The 26,055-nt window shown below is 36.5% G+C and overlaps 1 protein-coding gene across 7 annotated transcripts in view; it reads right to left on the bottom strand.

The window, feature by feature from the left end:
- Positions 1-212: 212 nt before the first annotated feature.
- Positions 213-26,055, bottom strand: part of KIAA0586 (KIAA0586 ortholog) — a 106,557-nt gene continuing 80,714 nt past the window's right edge. For 6 of the 7 annotated variants that reach the window (XM_027111374.1, XM_027111373.1, XM_027111375.1 and 3 more), the window contains 2 exons: positions 7,541-7,606; positions 213-554 (listed from right to left, as the gene is read on the bottom strand). In XM_027111374.1, the coding sequence (XP_026967175.1) occupies positions 403-554; positions 7,541-7,606 (218 nt within the window). In that variant the 3' untranslated portion in view covers positions 213-402. The remainder of the gene's footprint in view (positions 555-7,540; positions 7,607-26,055) is intronic. The other variant, XM_027111376.1, reaches the window with a different exon arrangement.

Below are 26,055 nucleotides of genomic sequence, written 5' to 3'. Positions count from 1 at the left end.
TGTATGACACCAATTATATGTGTAATCTAAAAAATAATACAAATGAATGTATATATAAAAGAGAAACAGAATAACCTTGAGCAACTTAATTTCATAACTAAGTACAGATAATTATATCTGTAGAATAAATTTTTAGATGTCAAAAGTTATGCCCTTTCCACTATTCTACGCTGCCTCAGGATTCTAAGAAATAACACAGACTCATGATGATATCCATTTAAATTATTTTATTTTAAAATGTCACCTAAATACCCAAATTACACTTTTCATTTTAATAAAAAATTAAAAATTGTTTTTCTGAATATGTTGAAGGACCAAAAGGGTCTGAGAGAGAGTTTTATGCCAGAGAAAAATGACCTCAAAACCAGCAGCACAAATACTGTACTGGCTCTCACTTTACATTCAGAAGGTATCTGTTCCCGAGGACTCTGTGTCCCCCTGGACAGTGCTGATGCTCAGAGACTGAGAGCGGTCCTCCAGGTTCACTGAGGCTGGTGTCACGGACATCTTGGCAGGTGATGTCTGCGAAGTGAAGAGTGGAACTGCTTTACCACCTGTAAAAAGGAGAAACTCCTTCAGCTAAACAAGTGTACCCGGGTATTTACATGCCTTAAATTTTCCTAAATAATACTGGGGATCAAAAAAGGATTGCATTTGTGATAATTTCTTTTCTCAAGGTGCTCAGAACTTGTCACAGAGGTAAAATACGCCCTCCTTTCCACTTCCACCCCTGAACAATTAAGAAACAACATTTTAAAAGTATATGTTATGATCTGAATGTTTATGTCTCCCCAAAATTCATATGTTGAAATCCTAATGCCTAGTGTGGTGGTATTAAGAAGTGTGGCCTTTGGGAGGTGCTTAGATCATGAGGATGGAGCCCTCATGAATGAGAGTAGTGCCTTTATGAAAGAGGCCCCAGAGAGTTTGCTAGCCCCTTCGACCATGCTAGTCCTTCGACCATGTGAGGACACAGGAATCAGGAAGAGGTACCTTGATTCTGGATGCCCAGCCTCCAGACTGTGAGAAATAAATTTCTGTTGTTTAAAAGCCACTCAGTCTATAGCATTTTGTTATAGTAGCCTGAATAGACTAAGATGGTATACAAGTGCCCAAAGCTGTGGTACAGATGATAAATGCTAGGTAAGACCAAGTCAGGGAGGCAGTTTGAAATGAAGAATTCATTAATATGTTTAAAAAAACCCAGAGTTGACTACATATATATATCTATCTGCATATACCCTAATTCACTCCTCTAAGTTTAAAAAGCACATTGCCTAAGAGCATAAAGAATGCCAACTTGGTACTATTTAAGACCACAAAAATCCTCATTTCAAATTTCATGTACTTACCATATATACATAATAATAAGCATCTTAAAAGTAAATTATCCTAAATAATCTTAAAGACATCTCTGAGTCAAGAGTCATAGTAATTTTTCTAAAACTCCTTTATACTTTTAAAATAGTTGCCACAGTAATAAAGTGAAATTTTCCATCAAGTTTTTATAGGGACCACAGTAAAAGTAGTCAGTTTTGGAGATTCAATGATGACTCAATCACAGCTGTTCAAGATGATCAAAATACTTGTAAAAGAAAAATTCCTTTCATATTAGGAAGTCTAACAAACACTATTTTAATATACCGTTCCTTTTTGTTACTTGTATCGATTTATTTTTAATGAAAGAGGAAAGGGAAATAAGATTTCGTATAATTATAGCAGTACTACAAACTATAATGCAACAGCATAATCCTTTAAGAAGAAAGCAATTATTATATCAATTTAAATAGAACAAATATTTTAAATAGGAAAAGACTTGTTGAAATTTAGCTCTGTCAGGATATGATAAAAACTAAAATTAAGAAACATTGTTTATAAACTTATGGTTTATTCAGTACTTGTAGTCTCTGTGTCTGGAATGATACCAAACACATTTTAAATGCTGAAAAAATATATATTAAATAAACATTCAAGGGACTTCCCTGGTGGGGCAGCGGTTAAGAATCCGCCTGCCAATTCAGGGGACGCGGGTTCAAGCCCTGGTCCGGGAAGATCCCACGTGTCATGGAGCAACTAAGCCCATGCGCCACCACTACTGAATCTGTGCTCTAGAGCCCGCAAGCCACAACTGCTGAAGCCCGCGCACCTAGAGCCCGTGCTCTGCAACAAGAGAAGCCACCGCACTGAGAAGCCAGCACACCACAACAAAGAGTAGCCCCCGCTTGCTGCAACTAGAGAAAGTCTGAGCGCAGCAACAAAGACCCAACGCAGCCAAAAATAAAAATAAATTTAAAAAAGAAATAAATTAAAAAAAAAGAAACAATAAGAACTTCTTTTAAAAAATCTTCATAGGGGCTTCCCTGGTGGCGCAGTGGTTGAGAGTCCGCCTGCTGATGCAGGGGACACGGGTTCGTGCCCCGGTCTGGGAAGATCCCACGTGCCACGGAGGGGCTGGGCCCGTGAGCCATGGCCGCTGAGCCTGCGCGCCCAGAGCCTGTGCTCCGCAACAGGAGAGGCCACAACAGTGAGAGGCCCGCGTACCACAAAAAAAAAAAAAACCTTCATAGGACATAAGCATTGTTTAAATATTCTGACATTTTACAAAGCCGTGATGCAGAATATACAAAATAACCAAGAGAAGTATCCAAGATCAGAGCTTACCTCGTCAATAAAGTAAAAACCAATACAGGCTATAACTAAGGCTTGAGAGCAAAATTAATTTTCAACCTGTAAAATTAAATGTTATCTTCCCCCGATTAAGAAAAATTCCATTCCTTGCATTACTTACATATCTGTCAAAAACTACACTGATGCCAGATATTCTTCTTTTCTTTGTTATCCAGTTTCACAAAACTGCTTTACATGTGCCTTTATTTTCTACTCTGCACATTAAATTACTGATTAAATTGTTCAGTGATGTAACAAGAGCTATAACTATTTTTTAGTTTGGACCTTGAAGAAGTTTCCAAGTCTCAAGGAACATATTAAATTCAATTATTGTAAAGTTATGCTATTTCTTATAGTTACTGCCTTAGATTTATACAGCAATTAAAATTTTGCAAAGATCTTTTGCCCATCATATTATCTCATCCTAACAGTAATTCTGGGAGGCAGACAAGGTAAAGTTAACTGAGGCACAGAGATGTCAGAGTGGGCTTTTCCGAAAGCATATGCTCACTAACTAAACATCTATACAAGCCTACTGTATGTGTGGAGCTAAGATGGTGTTGAGAAGATGATACACAGGTGAAAAAGAAATAGTCCTCATCTTCAAGAAGCTTAAAACCTAGTAGTGGAGATAAACATGTAGAGGAATACTTGGTTTAAATTAGGTGGAAGTAGCAGGTGAGATAGGACTTAAAAGATGTGGAAGGCAATGAAGAAAAAGAGGACAACAAAATAAATGATGACAGAAATAAGAGAAGGACAAAGAAAGGTGAATAAAGAGAAAATAGAGGAACACAAAAGGGAAGTGTTAGATAAGTAGGAAGAGACCCAAGAATGAAGAGTCACACAAGGTACGAGTCACACAAGGTTTTCAAAAGAGTCTAGTATAATTCACCTAATTCGTAATTGGTAGAGCTGAGACTACAACTCATTGCTTTTTGCCTGATACCAAATACCTTAATTATCCACATAACAAATTAGTACTTTTAAAGCTTGTTGAGGGAAATTCCATTTTAGTAGTGGTATGTAATGGTAGGGGCAGCTAAGGAGAGGAGCAGTGATGAAGTTTCAAACACAAGTCCCTTTATGATCAGTCAAGTCTGGGGTCCAAATGAGATCTATTGTTCAGTCACCTGGGAATGGTCCCATCAAGACTGTCAGTGTGAGGTTTTCATGTGGGAAGGAGTAAAAGAGGAAGGGGGAGGAACAGAGCATGGATTCCATAATAGGGCAGGGCTAGGCTCATCCATTTGTTAACTCAATAAATATCAACTGAGCACCTATGTGCCAGGCACTGTTCTAGACTCTGGAGATTTCGGCAGTGAAGAAAACAAAGGCTCTAATCTCACTGACATCATATCCCAGCTGGATGTGAAGGGCAAATGACAAACAAGTAAGGAAACAAACATATATTATGTCAGGCAGTGATGAGTGCTATAATGAAAAATAGGTAAGGGGTATGAGGGAGAATGAGTGATAAGGGACTTTTGGAAAGTTACATAACTTCTCTAAACCCTCATTTCCTCATCTACAAAATAAAGGTAAGAGTACCTACCTCAGAGGGTTTTATGCGGATTAAATGGGATAATGCATATAAAGTGTTTTGAATAGTGCTGGCAAATCAAAAGCACTTAAAACAGATTAGCACTTACTTTTATGGAACTGGAAAGAAATTATCCTAAGAGGCAATGACCCTCAGAGTGGGCTGCAAAAGGCAGTCGACTTAGGAGAGAGGGATAAGAATGTGTCACTGAAATACACTAAGAAAAAAACCCCCACAGCTTTAGAAGGCCTCCAAATAATTAGGCTACTTTTAACTCTAGTAACTGAGTTTTTTTTGGTTGTTTTTTTTTTGCAGTACGTGGGCCCCTCACTTTTGTGGCCTCTCCCGTTGCGGAGCACAGGCTCCGGACGTGCAGGCTCAGCGGCCATGGCTCACGGGCCTAGCCGCTCTGCGGCATGTGGGATCTTCCCGGACCGGGGCACGAACCCGTGTCCCCTGCATCAGCAGGCGGACTCTCAACCACTGCGCCACCAGGGAAGCCCTAGTAACTGAGTTTTAATCAATGAGTTATATCAATAAAATACATCACCTTATCTAAAGGTGTTTGTTAATGTACATTTTGGAAAGGTTTTTTTGAAGTGCTCATTTACACAAGCTAAACAGTCACAGTTTTAGAGCTTTAAAAGAGAACTTTTTAGACTGGAAACGTTTTTCAAAAGCATCACTGTTAACAGGCAAAAAGAGTCACATTCATATGCAGTTATGGTCCTCACAGAGTTTAATTTGTTTTTAAAGAAAAGACATAATATCTTAATAAATCATCATTAAAGCAAACATAAATTTTCTACCTATATTAAATGTAGTTTGATGCTTTCAAAGTTTGACTTTTTAACTTTCCACAGTCATGTCATTACTCTATGATGTAATTGTTTCAACAGCTGTTTTCAGATTTGTTTTTAAAAAAGGGAGATTATTCCTTGATTCTGTGGGTAGGCAGTACGTCATTTAACCTGGCATGCATTTAAGCAGGAGATGTCACTGAGCGAGACCATGTATTTGAAGCATCCTAAGTCGTATTTGTAAAACTCTTTAGGCATTTGAAATTCAATTTTTTTGCTTTAAAAATATTTAAAATTCATAAAGAAATTTTGTTTTCTATTCTTTGATTGTAAGACTAAGGAACAGAAAATCTAAAACTAATTTATTTTAAGTAATAAAATAATAATACGAGATTTTTTATGTTCATTTAAGAATTTGCCTGTATATCACATGTGTATTTTTAAAAATACATATACAAAACTTTCTAAAAGCTTTTTAGGTTTAGATAATCCATTTCATCAGCAGGTTTTAGATTCTGACTCTAATCTTCAAACAGTGGGTAACACATTATTATGTCTCTGTTATTTGCAAACTGAGAGGAATCCAAACAAAGTATTCTCTCCTAAAACAACAGGAGACAAGCAGAGAAAAGAAGTAAAAAATTCCTCAGTAACTTCACAGAAGAATGCAGCACTGCACACTCCTCACTCAGATCCAGTAACTGCACATGGCATAAGCCACATAAACTTATGGGATTCTTCTATGAGTCGACGAATAGATAGTATAGTGACTTTAAATTGCCTGGATTTGGGTATTTCTACATGCAGATCAAGATGAGTTTCTTATATACTGCACATTTAAAAATAAAATTAAAAAGGAAACAAAGGTAATAATCTTTAATCAAGTACCCGAAGGATCTGAATCCAGAGTCCATGGATGGGTGACCCAGGATCTATTTGTGAATACCCTGAAACCATATGCAAATTATTTTCATATAAGTACAGTTTGGAAAGGAGGCAGGTAGTCATAGCTATCAATGTCTCTAAGGGGTCTGCAGACCCTAAATACTCAAGAACATGTGCAGATGAATTACACTCTGAGTTGTTTTCCCAGCCGTAGTGGTGAAATACAGGGGTTCCTCTCCTGTTAACTGCGGATGCCTTATTCTCTGAAGGCAATGTTACTGCAGCACATAGGAGACTGCACTGTAATTATTTATGTGTCTGTCACATCCACTGGACAATATATTCCTTAAGAGCATGGACTGCAACTTACACTCATTGTCTTCCGAGTGACTAGTACAGTAGGTACACACTAAGTATCTGTGACCTTATCTCTTGTATTACTGTTATTTGCTTGTGGGTCTGTTGCTCCTGTTAAATGTGCCCCATGAGGACAACAACTTTGTCTTGTTTACGTCTGCATTCTACAAAGTTGTAGCATAATGCTAGGTACACACTGGGCCTTAAAATGATTGCTGAACCAAACTGATTTGTTTCTACCTAGAGAGTGTGTGGTTCCTTACGGCTACCAGCTTGCTTAGACTCATCCAGTCTTTAAAATCAACCCTGAGTTCCAGCAAAACAGTTGCTTCCCAGATGTCTATGAAAATGTTACAGTATTTCAGCTGTGTTTTACTGAGTTCTTGAAGCATTTTTTCCTGTCCACCGTGGGTTCATCTACTCTTGCTTAAATTCCTTGTTTAAGCAGCTGCTAAACTCTCCTGCTGTATTCAATTCTCCTCACATACTTAACCCAGCCCTACAGATTTTGCAACATCATAGCTTCAGTGCTTGAGAACAAATACTACAAGCCTTGATGAAGAAGATGCCTGGTCATTTGATGTTAAGTATATAGTATGTAAAATGAGATTTGCCTCCGCTTTACAGAATTAGTTAGTATTAAACATTTCTTTCCTTACTTTCATGTTTAAAAGAGTGATTTAAAATGTTACTATAATCTCATCCCAAAATGTGTTTTAGAAATAAACACCCTATTACATTTTTTAAGTTTACTATTGCTTCTGTTTTTTAAGTGAGTTGACAAATGCTTATTTTAAAATTTATAATTTAAGATAAAAATACAGCAGTTCCTATAGGAAGAATAAATGTATTGGCACCTGTAAAAACAAGTCCAAATCTTTTTTTCTCTAAAAACGTGAAAGATTTGTTTCTTCTTATGCCAGGTTCCAGCTGCTTCACTTTGTTTAAAACTGACTTCAAAGTTTAAACAGTGTCCTGTCCCAACAAATAACCTCCCCCAGATGGAATTATCTCGAGTACTAGCCTCAGTGCTCTGAATACCACACCTGCAGCCTTTTAATTCAACATTTTATAAACTTTCCAAAAGGAAATGATAGATTTTTTTTTGTCTCCTAACTTTTGGAGAGTTGAGTTTAGTGCATGAAGGGAGTTCTATACCTGGGGTAAGTTTATAGATATTTTAAAAGAATAAAAAATTGGAATTATTTTCTCTACTGTGTTGATTATTATGAGAGAAAGAAAGAAGGAAATGAAAAAAATCTGAAACTTTTAAAGTAAAAAATCTTACCTGTAAATACGGATGCTAGGTACAGATTGGGCTCAATTTGTGTCCGATCCATATCACCTGGTGAAGCTACAGTTAAAAATTTTTTTTCATAAGAAAATCAGTTAAGCATAGAAATAATCATGATTCATTCCTGCTATTAAAAAAAAAAAAAGACCCACAAACCAAATGCACTCCCACAGTTACTTTCATAAAACCAGGCAAACAGAAGCCTGACCTTGTGGCCTTAATATAAAGAAGGAAGTTAAACAGCTGAATTTTAATGACCGCCAATAGAATAATACTTTACCTAATAGATGATTATCTTTATGCATCGAAGATTAGGCAAAGGGGGAAACTAAGGATCATGAAAGAATTTGCATAATTATTTGTATTTAATAAGAGAAACTCATGGGCCATTTCTTCCAAGGCTAAAAGTTTTCACAGATTCTCTTACTTAAGGATTTAATCATTATAAAAAAAAGTTTAGAATTTCCCTTCTCCCTAGGCCAGCCTGGGGCATATTGCCCAACACAATCCATGTGAAAAAACCAGTAAAGTTGTCAGGGAGCACAGAAGAACACTACCCTGTTAAACCAAAGCCAAATTTTAATATTAAAATGAAATAGGCTGGGGAAAAACTCTTTTTATAGTTAGAGAATTATAAAGCCGAGAAAAGTTAAATAACTGAAGAGAGAAACCTGTGACATATAGTTCTCAGGCCAAAAAGATATACTGGGTGCCTAAGGCATATGCCCCAGTTGATGGCATGCTGTTAACCTCTGCTCTGAAATATAGTCAGTTACTGTTAATAACCACTGTTATTCAGAATGATTCAGGAAAAATTTACAGTATGGTATAATCAGTATTTTCTGATTTTCTCTAAGATAAAAATCAGTAATCTCTCAAACTTCCTTTATTTCACGAAAATTTCAGGTGGATTTAAAAGAAGATAATTAAATGAAAGTGATTTTAAGCATTACATAGTTCACTAAGCCAAGCAATATATTCCCACTGGTGACAAACATTCATGTTAAACTACTGTAGTTACGCTGTAGGAAACACATATTGAAAAGTCAAAAAATTAAATGCATAACAGTTTGTACCTCTTAATTCCTTACACCTATATTGCCCCTCCCCTCTCCCCAATGGTAACCACCAGTTTGTTCTCTGTATCTGTGAGTCTGTTTCTTTTTTGTTATATTCACAAGTTTGTTGTATTTTTTAGGCTCCACATATAAGTCATATCATACAGTATTTGTCTTTCTCTGTCTGACCTATTTCACTTAGCATAATGCCCTCCAAGTCCGTCCATGTGGTTGCAAATGGCAAAATTTCATTCTTTTTTATGGCTGAGTAGTATTCCACTCTCTGTGTGTGTGTGTGTGTGTGTGTGTGTGTGTGTGTGTATGTGTGTGTGTACACACACCACATCTTTTTTATCCATTCATCTGCTGAGGTACAAACTATTATGTATAAAATAAGCTACAATGGTATATTTTACAACACAAGGAATATAGCCAATATTTTATAACTATAAATACAGTATTACCTTTAAAAATTGTAAATCACTATATTATACACCTGTAACATATAATATTGTATGTCAACTATACTTCAATAAAAAACTTAAAGGCAATACAGATCAATGAAGAAAAATTAAAGCTTAAAAAGTATAGTTTTAGAAGAAAATATAATTTTATAAGGGTAAATTTGTAGGCGAATACAAATTACTTATACACTGATAATCTGAAAATTGACCCAAATTGAGCATCTGATTTTGATAGTTTCTAAAAAAAAAATCTTTAAATACATTTTTTAAATCTTTAAAAGCATTAAAAGTGCTTACTATGATGTTACTATTAGACACTATCTACATTCACTTCCCCCTCTGTCTTTAAGTTTCTGAGTGTTAGCAGTGAGAGAAGTCACTGCTAGGCACCTTTCAGATTCTATATAGCACCTACAGTACAAACATGGAAGCAGAGGTATCAGTACCACCGCAGAGGCCCCCTCCACTGAAGAACCATTTGTTTGTAGCAAGTAAATTAAACAGCAGTCTTCTCTGAGGTGGTTGCCTGGAAGCCCAGAATTCAAACTAATCTATTGTATTATAGTAAGAAATAAGCAACAGCATCCCTTTTAGACTAAACAAAATTGGGTGGAAACTAAGAAAAAGAAAACCTACCTTAGGTCTAGCTAGGGTTCAATTAAAAAAATTTTTTTAAATACCTTTTATGTGTCCATCATTATTATACTAGGTGCTGTGAAGGCCACAAAAAGTAAGACATTTTGTCTCAATCCTCCTTAACTGGAGGACTTCCCCGGTGGCACAGTGGTTAAAGAATCCACCTGCCAATGCAGGGGACACGAGTTCAATCCCGGGTCCGGGAAGATCCCACATGCCATGGAGCAACTAAGCCCGTGCACCACAACTACTGAGCCTGCGCTCTAGAGCCCGCAAGCCACAACTACTAAGCCCATGCACAGCAACTACTGAAGTTCACATGCTCTAGGGCCCGTGTGCCGCAACTACTGAGCCTGAGTGCTGCAACTACTGAATCCCGTGCACCTAGAGCCTGTGCTCTGCAACAAGAGAAGCCACCACAATGAGAAGCCTGCACACCACAACAAAGAGTAGCTCCCTCTCACCACAACTAGAGAAAGTGTGCGTGCGGCAACGAAGACCCAATGCAGCCAAAGGAAAAAATAAAAAGTTAATAAAGAAGGTGCTAAATAGTGTACCCAGATACTTTGGAAAAAAGAGCTGTGATACCTTTTTCAAACCAGTGATTTTCAACAGAGGGTTGGGGTAGGAGAAGTGAAAGTCTGAATCACTTCTGGGGCTTTCTCAAACCAACAAGGGCTCCCTTCTATTCTGACAGGCTCACACTCCAATGGGGATGTATCCCCCAGAGGGAGTTGCTGCTACAATGGAACACTCTTCTAAATTCATAATAACTAAATGGGAATTTTACACACTCCACTTTTTTTCAATAAAAAATGGAGAATGTTTTCTCTAATATTCAGGTCCTTTGCTTAATAAAAACATTTTCTTGAAACTTTCAAAAGCAGCTTATTTTTGCTTTATTAAAAAATGAATTTTAACTAAAAAAAATAACAACTATTTCATTAGTCCAAACCAAGTAAATGTTAGTCATCTCTTTACAGCCAACAAAAAGTTAAATTATTAGTAAAATTGTCTAAATTAAAATAACATACAAAATCTGTTATTTTTTTTAAAGGAATGTCTCCAATAAACCACTTCATAGGCTGAAGTAAAATTACTGCAATGCCAGATTTCCTTAAAGGACAAGAAAATAAATGGTTCCCTCCATTATCTTTCTTCATTTTCCCTAAGATGCCTACTTCAGTTCTTTGTATATAATTGTTCAAGAAATATCCAGCTGACCAATGTTTCTGAAAACTTTATATGGAATGGATATAATACTCTATGATCTTTTATAGATCATTTTCTAGAAAAAATTGCTTTTTTTCTGTTCTTTCTATACTGTGGTATGCAAGATAAAAAAATTTTTTGGCAAGTAAATAACAACCAGACACTCTTATTAGAGAGACAGCTGTAAGCTCAAGGCTAAAAGCACAGACTTAGAAGCTAAGCTACCTGAATGCAAATCACAGTGCCAACCACTGTGAGACCTGGGAGAAATACCACACTCCGTGAAGTATCACCACTTTGTGCTTCTATTTCCTCTTCTAGCTCATAGGTTTCTTATGATCATTAACCGGAACGATATATATAAATAACTTAGAGCAGTGCCTACAGAGGCACTCAATAAATGGTAGTTGTATTATTATTTAACCTATGATTATTTTCTAACTTTTCCCAATTGACAAAAAAATTGATCTCATTAAGGCAATCTTTTCAAAATATATTTTGACAGGGAGACTTTTGGTTTAAGATCACATATTACAGCAGTAGAACTATAAGGGATCTCAGAGATGATCTTATCCTTACTAATAAGGAAATCGTGATTCAGGAAGTTTCACTGACAAAGAAATCAATGTCACAAATTAGTAGTAGGAACTAAAAACCCATAGTAAACAGTTCTTTCCCCACCACCCAACATTTTCATACTCTTCTACCAAGATGTATCTTCAGATATTGAGACCTGTAAAAATAATCAGAAATTATCTGTTCTATTTTTAAAAAATTGTCAAGGAAGGAAATATATAGTATGTTGAAGAGCATAGCCTTTGATTTCAGAATTGGACTTGGTGTGACTCCTAGCTCTATCATTTATTAGCTGTGTAACCGTGGGCAAAATATGTAACCTCTCTGAGTCTCAGGTTCCTCAAATATGAAATGAGACGACTATTACCTACCTAATTGGACTGATTAAGGATCTTAGCAGAGTACATCACATAAAGGAAGTAAACATAAATGGAAGCTATTACATATTGTCATTGCTGTTACTATAATCATAAACAAAACTCTCCTGTACCAAAACTGGGGGAGAATCTTTATCTCTACAATGATTTCTCCTAATGGTTAAAAAAAAAAAAAAGGCCACCATGTCAATATCAAAGTTTACTATTCTCATTTTTTCCTGTAGCTGCCTCATAATTGTCACTTGCTGGTGACAGGGTTTACTGGAAGTGTGAATACTGTGCTCTGCAGGTGAGGATTAAGGTAGCAAACACAACTTCCACCATGGCCAATGTGCTTTGAAAACTGCTTATCAAGTTTGTTGGTTCTTACACTTCCTCATCCTGCTGTTCAAAATTGAGCAAACATAATACTCATTGGTATTTAAGTGAAAGAATGAGAAGAGAAAATTTCTAAATATTTTATCTATAAATTTCTATTAACATTTCTGTGGAAATTCTGAGTGGATAATATTGACTAAAAATTGAGTCATAAATTACCTATGAATATAATTTAGCCTTTTACCTTTATCACAAAAGGCAAATGTGTTAACCTTTATTTAAATGTTTAAAAGTACCACAAAATAAAAACAAATGATCTTAGATTTGGAAATAGAATCCAAGGTGGGAAAGCAGGGATACTGCTGAAAAAGCTTTAAATGAGGGCACACCAACGGTACTGGGATTGTACCACTTGTACACTATGCTTCTTCCAAACACTCACCGTATTTCAGTACTTTAACTTATTTTAAATGGTCATTCAAAATCTTGTAGCTATATGGTGCCAATTTGAAAGTAACCATGTTGTATTTCAAAAAGTGGTATTTAAAAGGATAGGAATCTGGGCTTTATGTTCTACTCTTGTATTTAAAAAATTTTTATTTTTGGTTGAAAATTTATCTTCTGCTCTGTAATACTATCTTTAGTAAGAATCACTAGTATAGCAATACTTAAAGCTGTAAATCATTATATTATTGTTTTAAACAAATTCTTTATGTATTTAAGAAAACCACGTAGTACTACAGGACTGTTAACTGCAAAACAAGGATATAAAGATGAAGGCCTCCAAAACATGAATTTTTTTAACCCAAAAACAAGAGTTTTTAAATGAGTGACATCCAGAATTTGAAACAAATCTAATAAGGAGAAATCTAAAATTAGTAACATTCAGAATAGCTGGTGCTTTTATACTAATTTGAGTTCACTGAAGGAACAAAAAAGGAAATATTATTAAAGTAGTTAAGTATATATAGAAGAAGTTAACACTTTTGAAACAAATAAGTTACTCATTGGCTGCATATCTAATAGGTATACAACTCTTGTCAATAATAGGATTTTCAGAAATAGTATCTTGGCAGCATAAAAGCTTATATTCAAATGCCAAGAAACTGATTGGTAATTCAGAAAATAGATGACCCACCTAACCTGAATGCAGACATGATTTATTTGAATAATGTACACTCAATTATTAAGGCTCATTAAAAACCGTTTAAGTGCTTGAATGTATTGCTGTGTAGTGTAATGACAAAGAGAGTCCCTGCCTTTCAGGGGCAGGAATGTCTAGAGAGACATTCCAGCATTAAAACGTGGTTGAGAACGGAGAGACGATGTTTTAGTAGACAACTTTATCTACAGGGTGCTTCCTGTTGGTTGAACAGCCTATGACACAGCTACTAAAACAAATTCCTCTCAGATAATCCTTTATAAAAACATGCCATAATGGTTTGAAAACTAAAAGAATCTTAAAAATTACAATAGGTTTGCCTTGTGAAAGAAGCCATACATTCTGTATGATTTCATTTATTTAAAGTACAAAAACAAGAGAACTAATCTATGCTGCTAGAAGTGAGAATAGTGGTTATCCTTTCGGAGGTGGAAGCTGTGTCTGAAAGGGAAAGTGAGGGGCTTTGGGGGTGCTGGCAATATTCTGTTTCTTGAGCTACGTATGGGTTTTACAAGTGTGCTCAGTTTTTGAAAATTCTTTCAGCTGTACACTTATGTGTACTTTTCTGTATGTATATTATACTTCCAGAAAAACTTGAGGTTGAAAAAAAACCCAATAGGTTAGTTTCATCAATTAAAAGATGATTCCCTTAGGGGCTTCCCTGGTGGCGCAGTGGTTGGGAGTCCGCCTGCCGATGCAGGGGACAAGGGCTCGTGCCCACATGCTGTGGAGCGGCTAGGCCCGTGAGCCATGGCCGCTGAGCCTGCGTGTCCGGAGCCTGTGCTCGTCAGTGGGAGAGGCCACAACAGTGAGAGGCCCGTGTATCACACACACACACACAAAAGATGATTCCCATATAGTTTTAAACTGCTTTTCCAATGAATGAAAATGCCAAATAACTAACAGTACTAGGTAGGCTTTCACATCAAGTTAACATCAGCAGCAGGCCACACTGCTGACTAAAGACAAATTCCTTCCTATTTCTTTTCTTAAAATCTTGAAAAACCTGTAAGCTGAAATTATTCAGAAGCAGAAGGTGAGTTTTTGCTTTTGTCGCTGTTGCTTCAGTTTGACTCTCACAAGTCTAGTTTGACTTACTACTTAGGATGCTTGATGTTCACAACAATCACCCACTCAATTTACTTGAAAGCACAAACCAATCTCAGTTTAACTAATCTTGAAGGCATTTCTAAAAGCATTTCTAAAATATTAATACATTCTGGGACTTCCCTGGTGGTGCAGGGGATAAGACTCTGCGCTCCCAATGCAGGGGGCCCGGGTTCAATCCCTGGTCAGGGAACTAGATCCCACATGTATGCCGCAGCTAAGAGTTCACATGCCACAACTAAGGAGCTGGCAAGCCACAACTAAGGAGCCTGCCTGCCGCAACTAAGACCCGGTGCAACCAAATAAATAAATATTTAAAAAAATATTAAAACATCCTGTAAAAGCCACTTAATTCCTTATTTTGGATACAAAAAAAATCCTTGCTGCTTCAGTTTATGTCTATAAAGCAATGATATCATAACTACATTTAAACTCAACTATAACTCTTACTCAATAGTAATTCATATAACTTTAATTACGTGAGGCCACAGACTGTTATAGAACGTCACTATTACCACATTCTTATAAATGATATTTGATAGCTAACAAAGCTGAAGGCAAAGTAGGTCCCTAATATAGTTACTTAACAGTTTGAATCTAAGAGCTTCTATAATTTACACACAGAAAATCCATTTTCTGAGATGGAAATTCTAATATGAAAACGTCTCTCAAGTTCTGGCCTGTGACTATACCTAAAAATACAGTGTATTATTTGTGTAGTCTTTACAGTGGACTTTGCCATATCTAGTCATTCCTAACTAGATTTGGAAACAAAAATTAAATGTGACATAGTGACCAGTTCATGTCCCTCAAGGCCAGACCTGGTAACTTTTGAAAAAGAATGAAAGAATGAAAAATGAGCCTTCAAATACAGGAAGCCACTAGAAAATAAGAACAACACTATTCCATATCCTAAAATTAGAGCTTTAAAGACTTTCTGTTGACTAGTAAGTTTCGGGGTGAGGGGGCAGGCAGGCAAGGGGGAATTTCTGCTCAGTGTACACACGACACCAAGGGGAATAAGGGCCAGTCCAAGTTCTATGTTACCATTACTCTGGGTAATAGTTCCAAGCTGTGAGGCACAGCTGTATGGGCCCTGCCAGCAAGGCCATCGCAGCATGCTTTGATAGCATGGGGCCCTGAAGTGTCAGGATATAGAGAAGGCAGCAGTTGTTGGCTGTGAAAACAGTCTGATACAAACCAGATGGGAACTTACTAGATGGGCAACACAAAGGAAAACAATTGGCTCATTCAACAAAGTCAAGCCCCTGCCCCAGAGAATTCACAGAAGACAATAACAGTCACCCAGAGTTGATGCAAACAAGAAACGGCCATGTGGTTACAGTTTAAAGAATTGTTTTTCCTCAGACTAAACGAAGTTTTGCTTTCTAATTCTTGTATTCATTAACTGTAGTTTGGTGTACAGGGCTTTTTGCCAAAGAAAAACATTTCATTTATACAATATATATTTTTGTGACACCAAGAGAAATATATGGCGGCATAGAAATTTTATGCTGCTTCCTGTAAAGTGTTATGAACATAGGTTAAGCTATTTCAAGAAATTGGCAAATTTAGAAAATGATTTATCAGGCTGACACAGTAATTAGAAAATAGCCAACATAATATTTCCATGACTTCCTAAGTCTGATTTGTTTTAACGTAGGCAGAATAACACAAAGGCAGTAATCACAGACTTTCGGAACTACACTTCTACCTACGTGATTTTTTTCTGACTTTATTAGATGGGACAGTATTATTGCAATTATATTCACAGGAAAAAAGTGCCAGTGTTCTCCATAACCTTACTACCTGAGTCTCATCACACTAAAAAGTTCCTGTCCATCTTAAGTTGACAATATAACAGAGATTAACAATTAGATTCTAAGATAATTTTTGGCAATAACATTTCACTTAAAGACTTTGTATGTATATATTCCACAACAGAGTTGTTTGTTCTGCTATTTTAAGAGATAGTAAATAGCATTCTAGCTTAAAATGATTCACAGGTAACTGCATCTTTTTCCATTGGAAATCCCAGCACAACCTGGGCCTCTGCATTTACTACTAATTTAAAAACACACCCAAGGGATTTCCCTGGTGGTCCGGCAGTTAAGACTCCGCACTTCCAATGCAGGGGGCCCGGGTTTGATCCCTGGTCAGGGAACTCGATCCTGCATGCCACAACTAAGAGTCCACATGCTGCAACTAAAACGCGGCACAGCCAAATAAATAAATAAGTAAATATTTAGGGGAAAAAAACCACACACACCCCAAGAAAGCCTTATATTTGTAATCACTATTCTTAGGTGATGAATAAGGAGCCCATCAAAGAAACTCTGAAAATAAGAGCATTTTTCATGTACGTATTTGAACATATTTTATAATTAAGTAAACTGTTTTGTTTCGTACTTTCATAATAAACACATTGGTTTCTTAAAAGAGAAGACATGTATCTGTGGAACTGTGAAAATTACTGTAGTACTTGAGACACAACTCAGGTTTCCCAATTTGCATTTGCTGCACTATCCAGATTATTTTCATTGACTCTTCCCACCCTAAAAACTGAGGCTGAACACGTGAACACACCCTTCCTCAGTCTTCCTAATCTTAATAAATGGCACTATCATTTGCCCAGTAAGTTTCAGACCAGAAATCTAGGAGTAATTAATCCTTGACTCTGCTTTCAATTACATTCCACATCGAATCTGCTTTAATAAGTAATTTTTGAAATAATGTTATTCCTCAGCTTTATCAGGTATATGCCATCAGTACACAGCCTGAACCTGACCACTGTGACACCTCCACTAGGGCACAAGCCACCATCAACTCTCATGTGTAATACTGTAACGGTCTTCCAGTTGATCTCCCTGCTTCCATGACTGTCTCCCTATGGTCTGTTCTCCACCTAGAAGCCAGGGGGAACCTTTTAAAAATGTAAATTAGAGCCTTTTAAAAATGTAAATTAGAGTTTGTCATTCCCCAGCTCAAATCCTCCATAGGCTTTTCATCACACTCAGAATGAAATCCAAATTCCTTCCCAGAGTCTGCAGGGCTCGACAGGATCTGCCTACATCTCCTATCTCATTTCCTACCACAGCTCCCTTGCACACTCCCCTCCAGCCACACTGGCCTTCTTGCTGTTCCTTGGGCACAACAAGTTCATTCCCACCTTAAAACCTTCATTCTTCCTACTTTTTCTAGATGAAATACTCTTCCCCAAATGTCTGCAAGTTTTCTCCCTCCCTTCGTTCTATATGGAAATGCCATTCCTACAGAGAGGACTTCCCTAACCACATGATCTAAAGGAACAAACCACTTACTTTGCTTCCTTCACTATTCATCCCTGCTTTATGTTTTTTTAAATTGATACTAGTAGAAATATTAATACAAATTGACATAGACATTATTTTTAAAATAAATAAAGCAATACCTTTTAAAAATGTTTTGCTTTTTATTTGGAAAGAATTTCATACTTAAGAGAAAAATTACAAGAATAGTATAAAGAACACCTTTTTTCACTTACCCAGATTCACAATTGTTAACTTCTTCCCCATGTTTTAGATTGGTGTGATATTTCCCTGTAACTACATTCAGGTTATGTACTCAGATATCCCATCCGGAGGCATACAGTATTCATTTGTTCCTCTATGGCGATACTAATTTTGATCATCGATTCTGGGTACTGTCCTATGTTTTCCCTTTATACTAAATGAACCAATCTATGAGGGGATACTTTAAGACCATGCGAATATCCTGCTCTTTATTAAAATTTCCCTCTACATTTAGCATTCATTGATGACCTTTGCCCCATCTAATCTTTACTAGGATGGTTACAAAATGCTGACTTTCCAACATTAGTAGTCACTCCACATTTGCCCGTTGACACCTGGCATTCTTCTGTAAACCTTTTATGTTTTTTCACAACATTTAACATCATCTGAAATTGCTGTAAATTAATTTACTTTTTTCTATGATGTACACAAGTATGTAAGCTCTGTGAAAGCAAGGATTTCAACTAGTATGTTCACCACAGTATCCCCAAGGTTTGGAACAGCACCCAGCACATAGCAACTACTCAAGAATGAATAGAAAAAGGAAGAAAACTGTTAACAAGGCCCTTGCACTAGATGGGAGAATAAGACTACCTAATACATTTGATCCAATAAACATTTACTGGGAACCTACCATTTAGGGTGCTGTGCTAGAGAGCAGGTGGTGCAGAGATGAATGAAACAAGGCCATTGTCTCTAAGAAATTTACTTTCTAGAGAAGGAGAGGCTATAAGAAAATAATCCTACAAGGTATGATGCAAGGGCTAAAAGTGAAGTATATACCAAATACTACGGGCCCTTCAGGGACACAAAGTGGACCAAGAATGTTTGTTTCTAGGATGGAAAGGTGGTGAAAGAGGGCAAGGGAAGGTACAGTTCCAAGTGAAGACATTGAGAAAGGCGTGGCGGAGGGGAGCTTAGGAGATACTGGTAAGTGTAGTAGGATGAGGGTTGAGAAGAAATAGAATTATGAAATGTGAATGGCCACAACTGACCTGAAGAATCATCAAGCCCAGCCCTCATTCTGTAGATAAGAATGAATGATCCTGCTTATTCCAACCTCATTCCCCTGCACCCCTGCTCTTTCCCCTTCTCCCCCTTCCCTTTCTCCTCTACTATCTCATGTGACCCCACCTTTTCCCTTCTTCCTATTCTCTCCCTTCCTTTCTCTGCACTCTTTCCTTCTCTCAGGATTATATCTTTCTCCCTCTCCCTTTGTCAAGAGTAGAAATGAGATGGGATCAAGGCTGCAGGTGGAAGAGTTATCTTTAAGGAGGTTTTAAAAAGCACGGCTCTTTCTTCAACCCAAAAGGGGAAAAAAATGCAAGGATTAATGTAAAGCCATAAGAAGTTGAAGCTAGAGTAGTTATAAATGAAAGAGTAGAACTTTTGAAACACATTTGAAAGAGTAGAATTTAGAAAAACAAAAGCATATATTAAAAGAGAATTGAGGGCTTCCCTGGTGGCACAGTGGTTGAGAGTCCGCCTGAAGATGCAGGGGACACGGGTTCATGCCCTGGTCCAGGAAGATCCCACATGCCGCGGAGCGGCTAGGCCCGTGAGCCATGGCCGCTGAGCCTGCGCATCCGGAGCCTGTGCTCCGCAACGGGAGAGGCCACAACAGTGAGAGGCCCGCGTACGGCAAAAAAAAAAAAGCCATCTTAGAGAACTTAGTTCCAGCTAATTAGTACCCTACTACTTCTGAATGACATCATATAAGTCCAGGTCTTCATCTCTTCTATTCCTTAAAGGAGATCACTCTATGTACAAAAGGGAAATAAGAGAGTCAATAACTTGAATTCTCCCTAGACCAGCAATGAGAACTGTTTAAAGACAATCCCCTTGGAATTTCTTCTTCTTAAAGACATCATAAACACTGTTCAAAATCAATAAAACTTGCCTAGAAGACTTCATAGTCCTCAGCTTGAATTTTAATTTGTCCCTCCCATCTCTAAACAGTGTCTATGTTTCTCATTTGTACTTCACTTCTAAATCACTACAGGTTTGCTTTGGTAGAACATGTCTTCAAAAGCTGCCATTAGGCCTGAATTACATGTTTACATATGAATTACATGGTTAAAAATATGCCTTTTACTTCACCAATGTTATTTGTTTTTTGTAGCAAAAGATGATCTTGGGAGATTTTTCCCACTTAAAAAAATGTTTTAATGATTCTGTAATAAAGCTAGTAGTATTAAGCCTACCCAGATGATGTTAGAACTTTGTTCGGAATGGGGATAGGGAAAAGGCTGAGCCCAAAGGCAAAAATTGAGGGCATTTTATATAAATAAAATCTTATTCTATATAACATCAATAATAATAGTGATAATAGTGGTAAAAAGCAAAATTATTATGGATAAGAAACTTTAAATAAAGTATTAATTTAATAAAATAAAATATGTAAGTACAATAAAACGGTGAAAAATGTTTTTCAAGAACACATGAGGAAGGTTCCTAGGAATGACAATGAAATTATATCGCCTTTTGCCATTAGAGTTACAGGGTTTTTTCCCTAAGAAATTTAATCATTTTAATACCTTTATGTGTACCCAATACTGCCCCTAATTTTAATCCTTACTTTTAATCAGGATGCAACAGCTCATAAATGATTACTGAGCTCTTGAGTTATCAGTTTCTCTCTTGGATTAAAAAATGAGAGAACTGCTGACAGAACGCAATTCACCAAAACAGTCACTTGCCAGTAGATAGGATTATAGATTGGAAATCATCCTGGTTAATAAGCTTCACTATATTTAATTGTCCAACATGCAAATCAATTTAAAAATTTTGTAAAAGAATTCTAGGTGTTGTTCGTTTGTTTGTTTTTGTTTTGTTTTTTTAACATCTTTATTGGAGTATAATTGCTTTACATTGTTGTTAGTTTTTGCTGTATAACAAAGTGAATCAGCTATACATATACTTATATCCCCATATCCCCTCTCTCTTGCGTCTCCCTCCCACCCTCCCTATCCCACTCCTCTAGGTGGTCACAAAGCACCAAGCTGATCTCCCTGTGCTATGCGGCTGCTTCCCACTAGCTATCTATTTTACATTTGGTAGTGTATATATGTCAATGTCACTCTCTCACTTTGTGCCAGCTTACCCTTCCCCCTCCCCATGTCCTTAAGTCCTCAAGGTTTAATAAATATAAATTATCTTAAATATATTCACTGAAGAGTAAAAAAATTTGTTGAAAGTCACTTTATCTCCCTAACACTATATGGAACATGTACCATCTCTAGCATTTTCTCACCAACGTCCTTAAAGCTCAGAACCAATATAGATTCAACGACTATCTGTTAAAGAAGAGCTGATTACAACATGGTATTCAAAAAAGGAGAGGTGTCCTGGAGACAGTCATGCTAATAATAGCTAATATTTTCACAGCTCTTAATATGTGTCAAGTCCTATTCTAAGTGCACTACTACCTGTCTTCCACTAGGATATCAACCTTCTGGAAGAGATACCATATTACAGATGAAAAAAGCACAGAAAGGTTAAGTATCTTGCCCAAGGTCACCAGCTAGTGAATAGCTAGCAGAGTTAGGATTTGAACCCAGGCAATCTGACTCCAGAGTACAAGCTGTATGCTGTAGTGCTTCAAATTCTACAGTAGAACAGACATCAGCATGAACATCTGGAGTCATTAAGCAATGTTTCACAAAGGGTGGTCCTTCTTCTGCATCAGAATGACCAGGGGTGCTAGCTTAACATTCAGATTCCCAGGCCCCACCTCAGGCAACCGATCAGAGTCTCACAGTAAAGCCAGGGATCTGCATTTTAAATTAGAAATGCAAGAGATTCTTAAGTCAAAGTTTGAGAGACAATGTATTAGAGACTAACAAACAATCCAGGAGTAGTGCATCCTACAAGTATAAAAATATTACTTCTCTGTTCTAATTCATTCTGAATTGAAATAATCCAGCTTCTCTTTTATTTAGGGTAGAGCTGGGTTAGTAGAATAATCCATTGTTATTGTGGTTGAAATAGTCTATCTAATTTGTATTTTATTTATATAAAACTAAAATCACAAAAAATTTAAATGATTATTCTGTTGATTGGAAGAAAAGCATCTGTAATACACTAACTTGTCAATGTTGTTAGTTTTACTTGGAGGAGGGCAGTGTAGTATGATAGAAATACTACTACACTAGGAGTAAGAAGATCAGATGCTACCACTAATCAGAATTATGACCTTTGGTTCTTGGGAGCAGGGGCATCATCCCCAGTTCAACAGAACCAAAAGTCATAATTCTGATTAGTGGTAGCATCTGATCTTCTTACTCCTAGTTCAGTATTTCATTGATATTAAAATATAAAGATATTATCAAATCTACACTTACCTCTGTGATTATTTTGGAAGGTTAAATTTTGCTCAGTGGCTGTTGAATAAAAAGGCTACTAAGTTTAATGAAGAGTTTAAATCATGTTTTACATCAATTTGGTTTCTAAAAAAAAAAAAAATAGCATAAAAACTTTAAAGTCAGGTTTCAGGAAATCTGGCTAAGAACAATGAAAGGGTTGCAGAGGTTTCTGGAATACTGGTGAGTCTTCAGAACAATCCTGGTATATGTATTTGGTGAGACAGGTTTAATATCAAAGACTTGAGAAAAATCTACATGCTCCATACACAGTGTATAAATAATTCTACAACAATAAGAAAATTAAATAATTTCCACAATTAAAATACTCTTACATAGAAAAAGAAATCACTTTAGCACCAACAAGCGAAAATGTTATGGAAATCCTTGAATAATTTTCAGTGTCTTTTCAAATAGATTTTCCCTATCAATCCTCTTTGCATTTTGCTTATTTTTAGGGAATAGCCTTAGTTAAGCACATTTATCTCCTAGATTTTATATATATATATATATATATATATATATATATATACACACACACATATATGTGTTTATATATTTCCATTTTTTAAATCAAAGGTGTAAATCCTTTCTTGTAGGAACAAACAGTTGAAATAATAATCTATGATAAAAATTCATTAATGTGCCAGAAGAGTGTCTTTTCTCATATGGTTTATGCTCCCACCTCCATCCATTCAGAAAATATAAGAAATGTATATACATAAAGACAATCAGCAAGTTGACCTAACACACTTGCTGCCATGTGTTTATTTTTTCAGCACTATAAGAAAAAAGTGACAATTTGACAGTATGATTACCTAAAGATGTTTGTGTTTTTGAATTTCATAGTATTCTAACAAATTATTTCTGAGACTCAGTGTTTTAAAGAAATTATTCTTCTCAAACTATCCCCTTTCTTCTTCTTCTTTTTTTTTTTGTGGTACGCGGGCCTCTCACTGTTGTGGCCTCTCCCGCTGCGGAGCACAGGCTCCGGACGCGCAGGCTCAGCGGCCATGGCTCACGGGCCCAGCTGCTCCGCGGCATATGGGATCCTCCCAGAACCTGCGTCCCCTGCACCGGCAGGCGGAGACTCTCAACCACTGCGCCACCAGGGAAGCCCCCCTTTCTTCTTCATATCCCTGGAGAGCAGATGTTTTGTCTTATCCATCTCTCTAGCTCCAAAGCACCTTCTACAGTCCTTTACACAAAAAGGATGCTAAAAACACTGACCTAAAAATAAATGTACAATGGAACATTATTGAGCCATAAACAGGAATGAAGTAGTGACATCTGCTACATGAATGAACCCTGAAAACATGTTAAGTTGAAGAAGCTAGACACAAAAACCACATATTGTATGATTCCATTTACATAAAATGTGCTGAATAGGTAAATCCACAGACATAGAAAGCAGACTAGCAGTTGACAGGAACTGGGGGGAGGGGAGAATAGAGAATGAATACTAATGAATATGCGATTTCTTTTTAGGGCAAAGAAAATTTTCTGGAATTTCCATAACTTTTAAAAAATATTAAAAATCACTGAACTGTACACTATAAAAGGGAAAATTTTACGATATCTCAAATTTAAAAAAAAATGAGTGAATGAATGCTCACACTATTTCTCTTTCATTTAGAGTTAAAAAATACTGCCCACTGACTAACATGTAACCCGATTTAACTTTCTCTACCCTTTAGCATATGCTTGGTTGCCCCTTCCCCTTGCTTAACTAATATGTCCTCCAAGAACGAACAATTTTTATACTACAAAAGAAATCACAAAATCTTTTAGAAAAGTAAAACTGACTTTACATTATTCCACCGTGGCTGTCTGTACCATGTCTACATTCAAAAGTTTCAACTGAAAAATGATTATAAGGAACTATTCTCATTTTTCACCTTTTCTTCTTCCTTGTACCTTTTTACTAAATAACAGCATTAAACGTTGTTTGGTGTCAAAAGCAAATGATGGAATGAATTATCAAATTCAACTCAATGAACACATTGACTGTATTTAAGCACAGTGCTATGTTGGGAAACAAGGTCTATTAAATAAATAGGAAAACCTATCTTAATAAATAAACCACAAAACGATCCCATATATCACTTTCTCGGAAACTTTAAATAATCAGTCTGGAGAATACAGCAATGGTAAAGGCAGCTCTTGCCACAAACTGTTAAGTCACACAAATATTTATTAAGTGCTTACTCAATAAAATGGTATAAAACAAGGAAAAGAGCATCAGCTTTGCCCTCAAGTAGATATGGGCTTGAATTCCACACCTTCATTTGCTAAACTGTGTGCGTTGGGAAAATTAGTTAACCTTCATGAATCTTACCCTTTCTCGTATAAATGCCACACTACCTGCGTGGCATGGTATTATGAGGAATAAATGAGATAGCATAAGGTGCCTAGCAAGGCTTCAGTAAATGGAAACTATTGTTAAGATTATGATTATGTTCTGGGCACCAAAGATCTGGAGGGTGGGGTTAAGGATGAATAAGCCATTTTCAACTGAAGGTTCAATAAGGACTCAGGAAAATGCAGTTGAATGTTGAAGAATAAGAAGTTTCAATTCAATTTGGTAATATTTTGTAGAGGAATTTTCTGTCTATGTACATGAGAGATATTGGTTTATAATCTTCTTTTCCTGTAATGTCTTTGCCTGGTTTTGGTATCAGGGTTATGCTGGAAAGAATTCAGTCCTTCTGGCAGTGGCGGCCACTCTGCTCTTCCAGGCCTGCACCAGTGAAGAAGAATCTCTCCAGTCTCCTAATCTTTCTGTTTCTAGAGGTCTGCGGAGAAGGGACTGCAAGTGAGAGTGAACCACTTTTGTATCAGTAGCTACCAATGGCTCTATGCTTGGCCTTTAGCAATTCATTAAAGAAAAGTCTAGTCAAATACATCTTATCTGCTTGTATGGTGCCTGGTATCTCTTCCTGTAACTGTGCTCTGGCACAGTGACAGGGTTCTTGTGTCTCATATCTCGGGAGGAGTCTGTCTTTCCGTGGACTTCAGGCTACTTAGTTGCTGTACATCATAAGTCCTCTGATGGGTTCAAGAAATGTTATGATTTTAGAGTTTATCTGACATTTTATTACAGTTAGGAGAAGAGACACTCTCCACTTTCATCCTCCTAGGTGGAAACAGAACGCCCACATTCAGCAACATTTTAAAGTGAATTTCTATTTTATTAATCAATAATAGCATGGATTTGTGAAAGACACATTTATTCAGATTACACCTTTGGATTCATGGACTTTGGGCAGATTTATTACTCTGTGCCCCATCCCTTCCCTATCAGAGATCTACACACATGGCTTTTAAATCACTGTCATACTTTATGAGAAAAAAAATCAATTTAAAAAACTTTTAACTGTGATTTTAAAATTACTAAAATCAATTGTAATTTTGAGCTATTATAATTTAGGTATATTTCAAATACAAAAGCAAAAATTTTCATTTGCACATACGGTTAGAAATGGCTTCTAAATATATATAAGCTTTGAATTTCCTAATTCTCACATATCTAAAGTCACAATCACTGTATGTTAAGGTATAAAAGGTGCTACGATGGCTAGGAATTAAACTCAGGACATAATGTCAAAAAAAACCTATTGTGATTTCCCACAAAAATGTAACCTGCTTTTGATAAATTAGTGCAATTACATTAGTAATTACTTTTAG

This window comes from Aethalodelphis obliquidens, unplaced genomic scaffold, assembly GCF_003676395.1.
Source record: "Aethalodelphis obliquidens isolate GAN/ISIS:26980383/991018 unplaced genomic scaffold, ASM367639v1 scaffold10, whole genome shotgun sequence".
Taxonomy (NCBI): domain Eukaryota; kingdom Metazoa; phylum Chordata; class Mammalia; order Artiodactyla; family Delphinidae; genus Aethalodelphis; species Aethalodelphis obliquidens.
The sequence above is the reverse complement of the archived record's forward strand: the minus strand, read 5'-3'. Positions and strand labels throughout refer to the sequence as shown.